We start from the raw sequence: 13,796 nt of genomic DNA, 5'->3' as shown, positions 1-13,796 counted from the left end.
TTAACTGGCATTCACTTGGTAATCTAAACAGACTAACAATGGTTCTGTTTCATTCCCGTTCTGCTAGATTCCAGCTCCTCTCCATGCTCCAGCTCCCCCAACTCTCCAGTGCCGCAAGCCCGTCCCAGTTCCCTCCACGTCCTGGGTCGCTACAGCAAGGCTGGCCGTTGCAAGTCCACCAGCAGTATTCCCCCTTCCCCACTGGCCTGCATCCCCCCTCCCCAGCCTCTGTCTCCCCAGTGTTCACCATCGTCCCTCCCCAATCACCCAAAGGCCCTGCACGGTTTCCATGGCAAGACCCTATCCCCCCCCACCATTGCCCGCCACTCGGTGCGCCCCCGTAGTGCAGAGCCCCCGCGCTCGCCTCTCCTCAAGAGGGTCCAGTCAGCGGAGAAGCTGTCAGGTGGGTACCATGGTGACAAGAAGGCCTACGCCACCCGCAGGCACACTATGGAGGTGCCTTTGTCCGAGGGGGAGGGGCTGGAGGATCTAGAGAGCGACGCGGCTGCCGGGTTCGTCTGTGTGGGCGAGCACGGCCGTCAAGGGCTGTACATTGGCGGACAGAGGAGCCACCGGGATGCTGCCACAGGAGGCAACGGCGGGCAGAGGGGCCACCGGGATGCTGCCACAGGAGGCAACGACCACCACCTCCGCTCACCAGCCACACCACACCGCAGCAGCAACCATAACACCAAGGAAGTGGTGGTGATGAGGAAGCTAGCTCTGACAGAGCGGAGGGACTCCTTCAAGAAACAAGAGGCTGTGCAGGAGGTGAGTTTCGATGATCTAGAAGAGAAGGAGGCAACACCCAGCCCCACGCTTCCCACGACGCAGCCCAAGGCATTCAAGGCATCCTGGATCAACTCAGCCGAGTCCGAGTCCAGTCTTGCGCTGGTGGCTAGAGGACCACAGGGTGAAACGCAACAGAAATCCAAGCCAAAAGAGAAAGAGGGGTCTTAGTTTTTGTTTTAATAGGTCAAAATACAGTCTCATTCAGGAAAGAGATGAAAAATTCCTTTTTAATGACTACGGTCACGCTGACCTGCTACTGTATTTTAATTTTAATGCATTGCATGTGTCCAGAAAACTGTGTCCAAGCCCAAAATTGTCACAAGCAAATACTCGCAGAAGGACAGAAGAACAAAATAATTAGATGTTGTCTTTTTGAGTAACACATGCATCACTGCAACCACACTGTTAACAGAACATGTGCCAAAACTATGTTTACCTTTTTGGTGTTTTGGCCTCCTCTCTTTTGGTTCTCAAATCACTGTGGCACCTATAACTGATGTATTTTGTAAATATCTTCTTTTTTTTTATGAAGAAACTTATTTATGACTTTTTTTATGCTCATTAAATTAGTTTTTGGTTGCTGAAAATGCCTTGATGGTTCAGCTACTTTATTTCAGGAATTGCACAAACTGTATGCAGATGCTCCATTGTATTAATAATTTGCAAACCCGCAGAGAAACGTCTCCGGCGTTTTTTTCTTTTTAACTGTTAGCACAGTCGAGGGTATACAGTTAAATATCAACAGACATGATTCTATAGGGAAACGTAGATCATGACCCGACTCCTGAGTTGTGTGTTCAAATTTGGCCTTTTAAACAGAATAACGATGTTTTGCCTCTTGTATGTACTGTATTATAATGTCAGATGTTATTCTGTCCCGCCCTCTCACAAGAAATGTATGAAATACCGTGGTGGTGATCATTTGTATTCTTAGTTATTCTGAACATGTACTTGTAAAGCAGAAAGTTTTAAATAGTGAAATATCAAAATCAAAATACTTGGAAATCTAGCTGTGGCGCCAAAGCATGACTTAGCCATAGGAACCATTTGGAACAGGTACTGTAGTTGTATATAATTTAAAAGAGGCTTCATGCATGCATAGGCATTATACTGCCACATGCTGTCACACATGATTCAGTGATGCATTGGAACTAATGGGAACCCTGTAATGATTCAAATGACAGAGTGGTCGACAGAAGATGTAGATAAAGAGTTTGTGACTACCTTTGGAAACCACACTGTTGGCTCTGTCCTGTTCTGTCATATCATTGTCTACCTGCTTGTTGAATCAAGCTTCTTGGCCTCTCCTTACAAATCTAATCTAGCTGAAGTAAGTGTTTTGCACAAGTCATTGTAGGGTTATTATAATACATTTGGAGCACATTTATTTTTCAGACTATCTCTCTGGGTTTAAGAAATTGTACAGTGTACGAAAAAAGAAAACCGGCTCCATCGTGTTTTTATAAAATAAAATAAAAGTGTAGTGAATGAATGTTTACATGTTAAAACAAACGTGTTCATGTGTGGATTATTTTTTTGTCATGGTTTCTGATGATAAATTATTGTTTGTGAATGGCATAACACCACAGACCCTGATGAATGGTTGAAGGAATGAGTAGAAACCGTCTCCTTTTTTTGTATATTTTGATATGGAAGCAGTCTTGTTGCAGTACTAAATAACCTATGCTGTTGATGTATATTGTATACACAATGATGGACCTTATAACAGGTGTGTTGGTGGTGTTAAAAAAAAGAAGTGACCTTGTTTGTGTAGATGAGCTTAGAAATGGATGAAAGAGGTGATAAGTACAGTGCAGTATGTCGGGTGACCTGATCATTCTCAAAGAAACTCTTGCACCGCATATCCCAATGCATCACTCCCAATGACTTTTTGTTTTACATCTCTTGGGTTCGGTCATGGGTTTGATGTTGAATTGTTGAGTCTAACCCTAAGTTAAGTTTTGCTAGCAGATGAGGACATATATGGCTTGTTAATGCACAATGCATTTATCTTGTTTTCTTCCTTTTGGATCAACTGTTATTGCTTTCTTCTGTAGCCGTGGTTGATCAACTGAAAATGCTTCCATTCTTCATGGTTTCAAATTTGTTGTTTCATAGAACAAAGACGGTTGCATTTGGTAGTGATATCAAAGAATACTGCCGTCAGTAGTTGCAGGGACAGGAATCGACAATGTTAGAATTTAGAACAGCTGTTTAGCATATACTACTAACACTTCAACATGAGCAATGTGAAAATGAAGGGTTGAAATTGAAATGTCTTGTTCATCTCACTTTGTGGGCATACAATAATGATTCACATGTGACTCATCACAGGATTCTTTAAGGCAATATACATCCATATACAATATGAAGTACTCCTACCTATCTTTATGCTCCTCTCACCGTGTTTCCCTGTTATACCCAAGACATTTATTACCAAGGTGTATCTTGTTATAAAATGAAATTGTTTTTGTTTAGTTTTTTAAGTTCATTTTTTAGTATGGTGAATACTATACAGTATCAAGAAGATCCTAACTAGAAACCCACACAAGGCCAGGTTGGGGTAATTCAAAGAAGGGAATGTACAGATTTGATTCACATGAACACATATTAATCTCTCCTCACCACAACATTAAACTATCATTTTGGAAATGACCTGACTTGGGTTGTCATCCTTCACATTGGTCCAAAAGCTCTGTTTTGTATGTGTGTTAAAATGGTTACCCTCCCCAACCCTAATTGACATCCAGTAATTGGTCTTTACTAATTCCCTAGTCATGAGGTTGTGGTGCAGACTAGTGTGATGTTTCACATTTTCTATTGTCTTAACGGTGCTTGAAATAAATGAATGGCAGAAGAAGAAAAAGTAACGTGTGGTTTATTTTCATTTAACACATGGCATTTTTTTGTGCCACAATCAGATCCAACATGCATATTACTTCATAGGTTATAAGTACAATACATCAGTGGTTCTCAAAGTGGGGCCCGAGGACCCCCAGGGGTCCTTGAACATTTGAACCACACAAATCTTATATGGGGGTCCTTGCCACCAAATATTTTCAGATGGGCGTCCAGGGCCAAATATATTCATTTGAGGGTCCTTGACATGAAAAGGTTTGAGAACCACTGCTATACATAACATCTTCACACTTTCTCATATTATTCAAGAAAGAAACGTGCACACTCACCATAAAATGAAAACAATTTGCTCTGTCATTGTCAATGTATTCCTCCTAGGGGTTGGATAATGGTAAGTGCATTCTTATTTGCAATAGGATCTTGTTTTTTTATTTTATTCTATTTGTGTAATGTTTACAGCAGGGGTCTTCAATAGGGGGTCCGGGACCCCTAGGGGGTCCTCCGAGTTGCTACAGGGGGGTGGCCAAATTTTTGTGTCATAGGAACATTTTTATTTATTTTTTACATTAACCACGTCAACCCTAAAGCATCCCTATTCTGAGAGAAACATTAGCCGAAAATAGCAGATCTACAAGCTCAAAACGCCTGCGCTAAGAGGCGTTGTGAGCTTGTAGATCTGATATTTTCAGCAAAGAGGTTTGGTGTAGAAGGAAAAAGGAGCAAACCAAGTACAGAGCCAAAGGTCAAGTTTACTTGGTATTGAGGGTTTAAGAGGTTAATGTCTGAAAAAAACCCCCAAAAAAAAAACATTGATTAACACAACTGATAATAGTCAACGAAGCTATCTATGAAATCGATGAAAAGGTTTGATCTGCAACACAATTGTAAACAATGTAGTGGGGGTCCCTCATCTCTCTCTCTCTCTCTCAGCTAAGGGGGTCCTTGGGCTGAAAAACGTTGAAGACCCCTGGTTTAAAAGCTTATCTGAAAAGAAGAGAAAACTGCTGATAATTGTCAGTCAGGGTCAAGTTTTCAGCCACTCAATGACAAGTCTAGGAGGAACCAATTCGGTCTTTTCCGACTGGCTTCGTGTGTTTCCGCCTCTCTTCATATTAGTTCCCACGCACACTCTCCTTTTTGCTCCGCCGTGCTGTGCTGCTGGAAAATGGCTGTGTGTGTAGGGAGCTGAGAGTTATGTGCGGTACAAGAAGGAAAGCGAGAAAGAAAGCGAAGCAGAAGTAGTGAACAACACCGCCGGGCTTGGAAAGAAGTTTAATTAATGCACACAGAGACGTTATCGTTGGCGTATATATACGGGAAACACCATTTAGAAATTGTGTCAAAGCAACAGCAGCCACAAGTGAGAAGAAGAGAGGCAAGAAAATATCTGCGGGTGAGTTTTTCCAAGTTATTGCACATTTCCAGGGCTGCCACTGTACTGGAAAATGGTGGAAGCGCTTGCAAGTGTGTCCTGTATGCGCACTCAGCTAAGCGTTGCTGACTTGTGCCCTAGTTTTAAGTTTCAGCACAAGAAAAAGCTTTTTCCCCCCCACATTACGTTTTGCACTTCATATACTAATATATATATTTATATATATTAGTATTTTAACTGTAACCATGTTGCCTCTCGCTTGCTACTCGACGGGTTGACATGTATATCATCCTAAAAACCCGTTACTGTAATTTCTTAAAGACTTTTCATAGTGTTGCAGTTTTTGTCGAGAGATACTTGTTCTCAAATCCCAGTAAAACTTCACATTTCTGCAAAATGTGCAAAAGTTTTCCGAAACCCTGTTCTTGTGGTAAGTTTTATAGCAATTAAAACCAAAGTAACAATACCCCTTATTATATCCTCCTTTTGGGGACGCATTTTATTTTTGTGTCAGAACATGATAATGCACCAATAATGGCAAACGTCTGTGTATAAATTGTTACATATAGACTGAAGTTGCACTGCACTGTATGCAACAGTTCTAAAAAAGAAAAGAAGAAAAAAAAGAAAAATATTTTCAGAACCCATGTCCTTGCCTTGTACACACAAGCAGCCTTAAAAATAATATTATTTACACTTAATACACCTATTGACCACGCTTCTGTTTGTAATACCACTGTAATATTCTATGATATTAATATCTGCAGGCTACAGTTGGTTATGCAATATGGATGATGTGTTGGGATAATAGACCTATCTTCTACAGTATATAATTTGATGAGTTACATCTTAGGCTTGAAGATTTTGCATGCATCACAGATGAAGTAGTGGAACTTATGCTACTTGTGTAATAATAGGCCAAATCATTCAACTGTATGGAGAACCTGCTTACTAATGAATTGATGTTATGTAACTGAATATCAGTCTTGCATTGTACTGTGCTATCAATGTATGACTGGTTGCAAAGGCTTATTCATGCTTTTGAACACCCTATTATGGTTTAAATGACTTCCACAGCTAGTTTCTTGAAAAATAGATTTTCTAATGTTATCTGTTTTTTCCCCTCAGGAGGCTCAGGAAAAAAATGTTAATTTGTAATTCAACCTAATGTAAGATTATTATTTTTTTAAACTTTTCTTTATATATGTTCTTCAGCCCAAAGCCCTACTTGAACTGAACAAGAAAATTAAAGTAGAGCAAATGATTTGATCAGCATTAAGACTAGCTTAGGATGTAGCAGCAGGCTACACTATAACAGCCAGAGTGTGAACCCTGGTTTCTTACCCAGGGAACCAAAGCTCTGTTGGTGAGCCAAAGGATCTTAAGTGGCCAAAGGAGATATATGGAATCAGGGAGGGATATTCAGCTAAACCCAGCTGCTTTAGACTCCCCCACCATGAAGAAATCTGTGCCTGGTTGGGCACGTTACACTCACAAATCTTGGTTCATTACATACAGTGCAAATCAGTGAAACCATAGTCCCTAATAGGATCAGTCTAATACTTTTTCTGATAGTTCAACCTGGTTTTCACCATGTATTCTTTTATCGTGTTATGAGGCAACACAAGGTGTTGCTATCACTTTCATGATGTACAGTATGTCACCAAATTAATTTCCAGAATGCTACATAGGCAGTGGTGTAAAGTAACTAAGTACACAAACTCAAGTACTGTACTCAAGTACAACTTTGAGGTATTTTTACTTTACTGGAGTATTTCCAAATTTCAGTACTTTTTGTTTCTACTCCACTACATCTCAGAGGAAAATTTTACTTTTACCCCACTACAATTATTTAAAAACTTTAGTTACTAGTTACTTTTATTGTTAAATTTGTATTATTTGAAAATATTTTGAAAATATTTTTTATACATTCTAGACATATGATAACTTGTGAAAGGGGACATTCTGCATAATAAGTACTTTTACTTTTGGTACTTGAAGTTTATTTTGAAGCCAATACTTTTGTACTTCTACTTAGAAATTTTGGTTACCCAGACTTTTACTTGTATTTATACATTGCAGTATTGATGCCTTTACTTAAGTAAAACTTTTGAGTACTTTTCCCACCACTGTACATACATAGTTCTTTTCAGTTTGCAAAACGTGTATTTATGATAATAAGACTAGTGTGTTATGACAGACCGATGGACAGTTAAGTCTACAGAATACAAACAAGCCTCTTAGCTTGACTAGCTGAATTAATTTGCTGTAGATGGTAGTTACTCTGACTCTGAAACCGTCGTATATATCCTCACAAAGAAGTAAAAATCTGTCCAGTGGCGGATATCTTTAGGGCTGGTAAATGGTGTTAGTAGTATTTCATTGGACTCACTGTGACTGTAGGGAATAATAGCAGTTGCTACTGCGTGATATTTGTTTATGTTTACGTAGCAGGAATGGTTTTCTACTTTGTGTTTGTACATGTGTGTAGGATTAATGGATATTTTCTGTTCAAAGGGTAGGGGAATGCTATTTTTTAGGGGAATTGCTATGACTCTGTAAATCATGGAATAGAGCAATAACTACTGTGGTACAGTGGTTCTCAAACGTTTTCATGTCAAAGACCCCAAAATGTATATATACATTTTGGGTATATGTATTTGGACCCCCATCTGAAAATATTTTGTGCCACGGACCCCATACCAGATTTGTGTTGTTAAAAATGTTCAAAAATATTCCACTTTTATTCAAAAAAAAAATCAAGATTCTTTGAAAATACCTGATCTACAAGCTCACAACAGGTTGCACTGCGATGCATTGTGAGCTTGTAGATCAGCTATTTTCAAATAGCCAATGTATATGTGGTTAAAATTGTCAAACTGATTTTGAAGCTATATTAACTAATTTAGCTGGGGACCCCCTGAAGGACCCCCAGGGGCCACTGCTGTAGTAGAGCAGCTAAACACTCTTCTGCTAACAGCATAGCCAGTGAGCTAATGTCTGGTAACTAGGCATACTGCAGGATCTACTTATCAGATTGTGTTGCTTTGGTGTTGTGTAATGTTCAGACCTCAATGTGGACACAGGGAATTTGGTTGAAGGTAACTTAACCACATGAACCCTGGCGCCCCTATTCTGGGCATGTCGTAATAGGCGAACATTTGGCGGAAAAAAAGCTGATCTGCAAGCTTACAACGCGTCGCCAGCTTGTAGATCGGCTATTTTCGGCAAAGATTATGTGTAGAGGGGAAAAAGGAGCGGAAGAGTGTAGACTGGGGAACCCCAGTCATAGGGTTTAAGTGGTTAAGTGTTGTTCAGATCCCTCCATCTTGGTTTTAGAGGAAATAAATCTAACGAGTCCCCTCTAATCCTTGTTCTAGCCTATATTACACAGCCTTGTGGTGCTATACACTTTTCAGACCATTGTAAGCCTGGAATGTTAAATTAGGTATGTACAGTATCTGATCTTGCTCCATACCACAGTAAGCTTTTCACTTTCATGTGGAAAGATACAAATTCAGGTGGATACAAAAAAATAAGAAGAAATCATAAATGCCTCAAAGCCTTACAAACTCTTCGTTTGGCCTATGCTCTGGGTCTGTGGCGCAGTAGACTTTTCAGTTCCATGTGGACATATGGCTGCAGGCCAGGCTGCGTGCGTGGTGGCGTCTGTTTCAATTGCTGTTCTGCGTATGGCCAAGATAGATATACAAGAATTAAGGGTGGACGATATGGCCTTCAAATAATATTGATTTGAAGATTGAAATTTAATTTAATTTAATTTCATACAATATTTTATGATTTTATCATGATAATGATATTCTTGAGGATATGTACAAATCATTTTAACTGCCCTTTTGTCTGGGCTTGTTCTGCTTAACTGTCACCCGAACTGTACTGTAGATAGGACAGTTGAGAGCAAGGGGCAGAGAGAAGGGGAATGCAACAGAGGTCTCCGACCCAGAATTAAAGGGATATTGTGTTAGGTTGACACTAACTATGATGATAATAATAATAATAATAATAATAATAATAATAATAATAATAATAATAATAATAATAATAATAATAATAATAATAATAATAACAATAATGATAACAACAATAATAATAATAATAATAATAATAATCTTTATTTATATTGCACATTTATTAACTAGGTTACAAAGTGCTTTGTAGGTTTTAAAAAGAAGATTTAAAAGAGAATACTGAGCTGGCTAATATGAGCTCCTCACAGAGACTGTTCCAGAGCCTGGGGGCTCTGAATGCAAAGGCCGATCATCCCTAACGTCCCTAACGATCGTCACTAACCTGGACCTTACCAGTAAGACTGCATTAGGACTGGACGATATGGACTAAATGAAATATCGCAATATCTTTTTACCAAATATGTTGCTATCGACATTGTGACGGTTGTATTGTATTGTAACGATAACATACATATATATTTATTTTAGTTTTTCAAAAATGTAAAAGAAAAAAGGAAAAATAGCAGATCAATAAGCTCACTACGCTTCGTGATACATGTTGGGAGCTTCTAGATCGACTATATTCAAAAATTTTGAAAAAAAACAAGTGTAAAATAGGGCTTACAGTAAGTGATTAAAACGACAACACTTATGCCATATCACAATATGCAAAATCCCAGTCTCATTTCAGCGTATTTATTTAATATCCATATATTGCGCAACTCTACACTTTATCTGAGGATAACAGATTATGCACTGGCACTTAGGTGGTTAGGGTCTCAGTGAGGTAACTACTGTAGGTGCCAGACCCAACGCAACCAGACCATGACAAGCTTTGAAAGTTAACAATAAAATCTTTAAATCAATTCTAAAATTAACTGGCAGCCAGGGAAGCTCAACTAAAACTGGAGTGCTCATATCTCTTTGAATCAATTATATGCCTTGCAGCCACATTCTGCACCAACTGTAGCCAATGCAGAGAACTTTGGCCGAGGTAGAAGTACAGACAGATGCAATAGTCTAAATATTGAAGAGATGTGGGCATTCATTAACAACTATTCAGATCATCACTGGGTACAGAAGACCTCCTTTTACTTAGCGATGTACGTATCTCAGGTGAAGGTTGAAGATTGAACAACCATCTTCACTTAAGTATTATAACAGGGGCCTGAAATACACCCTGTTTTTTTGCCACTGGTTTCACACTACGACACTATGGGAGCACGCAACTAAGACTTAATTGAATTTGAGAAACTACGTTTCTATGTTTTTGGCTTGGCAATTCATCAGCTTAGATATTTTCTGTTCCAGCATGTTTCGCTAGATCTGATTAACATTACTACATTTACATTACCTGCAAAACAGCTTGCTTAATATTGGAGTGCAACAGTCTGCTGGCCTATTTACTCTTTGATTTTTGATCATTTGGTATTACTGTTCTATATACTGATTTTTTCCCAAAACTGTACATTTTTCTTCCAAAACTGTACATATTTTTGTGGACACATCCCAAATCACAAATCCATCACAAATACTGGATTACACTTTTTCGTAGTCTCACCAAAGCACTTCTCTCCCTACCTGTCTGTCTCCTTTGGTCAGCTAGCTAGCTTCACCTGAGGAAGACAAACCTTGTTTTCTATTTGCTTGTTTCACAGTAAAAATAAATATATTCTAAGGGTCAAGCTGTTAGTGCGACCTTTTATTTTATTCTGAAATGTCCTGCACCAGCGACAGATTACATGGATGTACACAACACTAACTTTTGAATTTCTAGCAGCAGTGCATCTGCTTTGGGAAGGCGTTATGACTTATGAGTATGACAAACATGCGGTGTTCACGGGATTGTGCTCTTATTTGAGGCGGGCATCACAATGTGTGTTTGAGGAGGCATGTGGTAGTTTACTCGGTCCCCAGGCTAAAAGTGGGGGTTGGCATTGACAGGAAGCAGTACCCAGGGGGAATTGGTAGTGACTAAATTGAAGAAAATGTAATACATTTAAAAGAACTTAAAAATAAAAAGATAAATTGACACCCACTGTTACTCATTTTTAAAAGCATTGTTTAAAATATACCAGGACTATTGTGTCACTGTCAGATATGATATCCTATATCCCTTGACAGGAACCTTACATCTATGGCTCAAGTTCGCCCAAATGTCAAGTCACCTTATTAACACCATATTGTATTTTTCTTTAACTTGATTAAAGTCATTTAAAGACAATCATAGTAAATTGCATGCTGTTTCAGACTTTAAACTGTCTACAAATGTGGTGGTGTGTAGTCAGTGGGTGTCCAGAAATGCACGCATGCAGAGATTTTGTGCATTTATAGACCTATTTATAGAACTATTATAGAACTATTCCCATTGGGAACGCACTCCCCTCTGGTTATGCAATACCCCTTATACCCCTTATCAGAATACCCGTTGTACCCATTGCCAGAGTACCCATTGTACACAATGTCAGAGTAACCGTAGTCAGTGTACTTAGTGCAGAACCATATAGTACTTCAAGGACAGTCTATGACGTCAGTACGATGACATCATATCAATGACATCATATGGCCAAAAAAGCCACACAGACAGACAGACGGGTACAATGGGTACTCGACAACAGCTACAACGGGTATTGCATTACCCAGAGGGGCGCATGTTCCCAACAGGCATCATTAAAACGGGCATCAGACTAGTACTGGAGGTTTAATAGCTAGTGGTATACAAAGTACTTAAGTCAAAGTATAGAGCTGAAGTACAGTATAGAGCTCACAACACTTTGCGACGTCGCGATCTGCTATTTTCACTGTTTGAAATTGTGCTTAAGTGGTTAATTTATAACATAATACACTTTCACTTTCTAATACAAGTACACTTTCCCTTCCTAGAAATGTAGTGAAGTCAAAATTACAATATTTGTCTTTAAAATGCAGTGGAGTAGCCAATAATACAAAAGTACAGATATTCACAAAATGTTCTAAATTATAGTACTCAAGTAAATGAACTTAGTTAATGTCCAGTGTCCACCACTGCTAAGAGCTAACATGTTTTGTCTGAAATCAACAGCTGATGACTACACTCTAGCAACTGAAAGAATTCCGTAGAAAATACACTGTTTTCATTAGTTATTACTTGCTTCCCATTATTATTACATTCCATTATTATTACTTTCCATCATAATGATGATGGGGCTATTACAATCAGTATTTCACCTTACAATCAGTATTTAACCTTGCCATCTATCTACTGCAATGAATGTTAAATGTTGTACATATTATTCTCCCCCACTCCCATTTATTTATCCAGACGTGAACAGTGTATGACATGCAGCACTAAAACAGGGTTAGGCATAGAAACAAAAGCAAAATAATCCACAATACCGTACCAGTGCTACAAACTCTTTGGGGGAACAGTCTCTGCTGAACAGTACCAGTAATATGTAATGCAAGATGTTAACCACTTGAACCCCAGCATCCCTATTCTGGGGGGAACATTTGCTAAAAATAGCAGCTCTACAAGCTCACGCGATGTGAGCTTGCAGATCGGCTATTTTTGCACAAGAGATTGTTTTTTATATACGTAGAAAAGCAGTCCAAGTACAGTTGCAACTCAAGTCCGTTTTCACTTAGAGGGTTTAAGTGGTTAATCGTGTTGCATTCAGTTCCAGACTTAAAATATACAGCATTTATGTACAGGAGTTGTTATTTGTCGTTTTTGAGTTGTAGTCTTATACAAATTATGGATATTCTAAAATAAATATGATATAGTGTAAATAAGACTTATAGTTATAGATCTATTAAATATATGACTTATATATTATTAAATATTACTTGTGATTTATAAATAAGTATGTCATAACACCATTTGTCAATATGTGATTGTGTAGTGTCATACGAATAAGACTGCAAACATCTTAGATCATGGAATAGAATAGAATAGGATAGAAAATAATAGAAATGCATTGTCTAAGATGGAAATGTATTTATTTATTTATTTTTGCTTTTGTCTATGAGAGAGTACAACGCACTACACTACGGTTAGGAGCAAATGTGATATGCGTCGCTGGTAGACTTGGATGAATACTAGAACTGACCTAGTGGAATAATGTCCTATTACAGTACATACGTGTATAGAGGACAGGAATATATTGTGTTGTATACACTAATTATGGTACTAAAATCTTTATTTCAGTGCAATCCTCTTGGTAGATTTTTTAAAGAATGTTGTGCTGCATCCTTATAAATAATCAAAATATTCACCTTTATTTCCTTTAACATGTTACAGTAGCTGAGCACCATTTGCTGATTCTTTTAACATTACACTCACTTCACAGTATCCATTTTCTCAATGTTATCCTCATTTTCACTGTCATGTTTATCATGAAACATGACAAGCAATCATCAAGGATTTGAAGATGAAAAAAAGTCAAGCATGTGATAAAAAGGCTGAGTTGTTTGGGTCCGATGCTTGATCACTGCCTAGATACATTTTCTAATATTAGAACATTTCCTTGATTTGCCCGGCTTCAGTGCTGACTCTGGAGCACATGGCCAGAGCAGCAGCCAATGGGAACGCAGGACTTGCTTTCCCTCTCTCTAGCAACAGTGAGTTACTTGCTGCCTATTCATTAATTATTTTCCTGTGGTATCCCACTCAGCCGTTTGGAGTCCGCTGATAGCAAAGTGCGCTGTGTCTCTCTTCTCTCTCTTCTCTCACTCTCCCCTTTTTCTCCCATCTCTTGCTCTCTTCTCGGACTGAATAAAAAGTATTTAAAAAAAAAAGAGGATGGATCCAGTGACAGGGAGCTTGC

At 38.7% G+C, this 13,796-nt stretch overlaps 2 protein-coding genes across 4 annotated transcripts in view; both read left to right on the top strand.

Moving 5' to 3' along the window:
* mast3a (microtubule associated serine/threonine kinase 3a) overlaps nt 1-3,447 on the top strand; it is a 51,133-nt gene extending 47,686 nt beyond the window's left edge. For all 3 annotated transcript variants that reach the window (XM_080439050.1, XM_080439049.1, XM_080439048.1), the window contains one exon: nt 68-3,447. In XM_080439050.1, coding sequence (XP_080295176.1) covers nt 68-960 — 893 coding nt within the window. In that variant the 3' untranslated portion in view covers nt 961-3,447. The remainder of the gene's footprint in view (nt 1-67) is intronic.
* A 1,358-nt stretch (nt 3,448-4,805) lies between these two features.
* Nucleotides 4,806-13,796, top strand: part of pik3r2 (phosphoinositide-3-kinase, regulatory subunit 2 (beta)) — a 64,921-nt gene continuing 55,930 nt past the window's right edge. Inside the window, exon 1 of the mRNA XM_080439223.1 lies at nt 4,806-5,044. The gene's annotated coding sequence lies outside the window, so the exon portion shown is untranslated. The remainder of the gene's footprint in view (nt 5,045-13,796) is intronic.

The sequence above is a fragment of the Gymnoscopelus braueri genome (genome assembly GCF_963280865.1).
Source record: "Gymnoscopelus braueri genome assembly, chromosome: 10".
NCBI classification, from domain to species: domain Eukaryota; kingdom Metazoa; phylum Chordata; class Actinopteri; order Myctophiformes; family Myctophidae; genus Gymnoscopelus; species Gymnoscopelus braueri.
The sequence above is the reverse complement of the archived record's forward strand: the minus strand, read 5'-3'. Positions and strand labels throughout refer to the sequence as shown.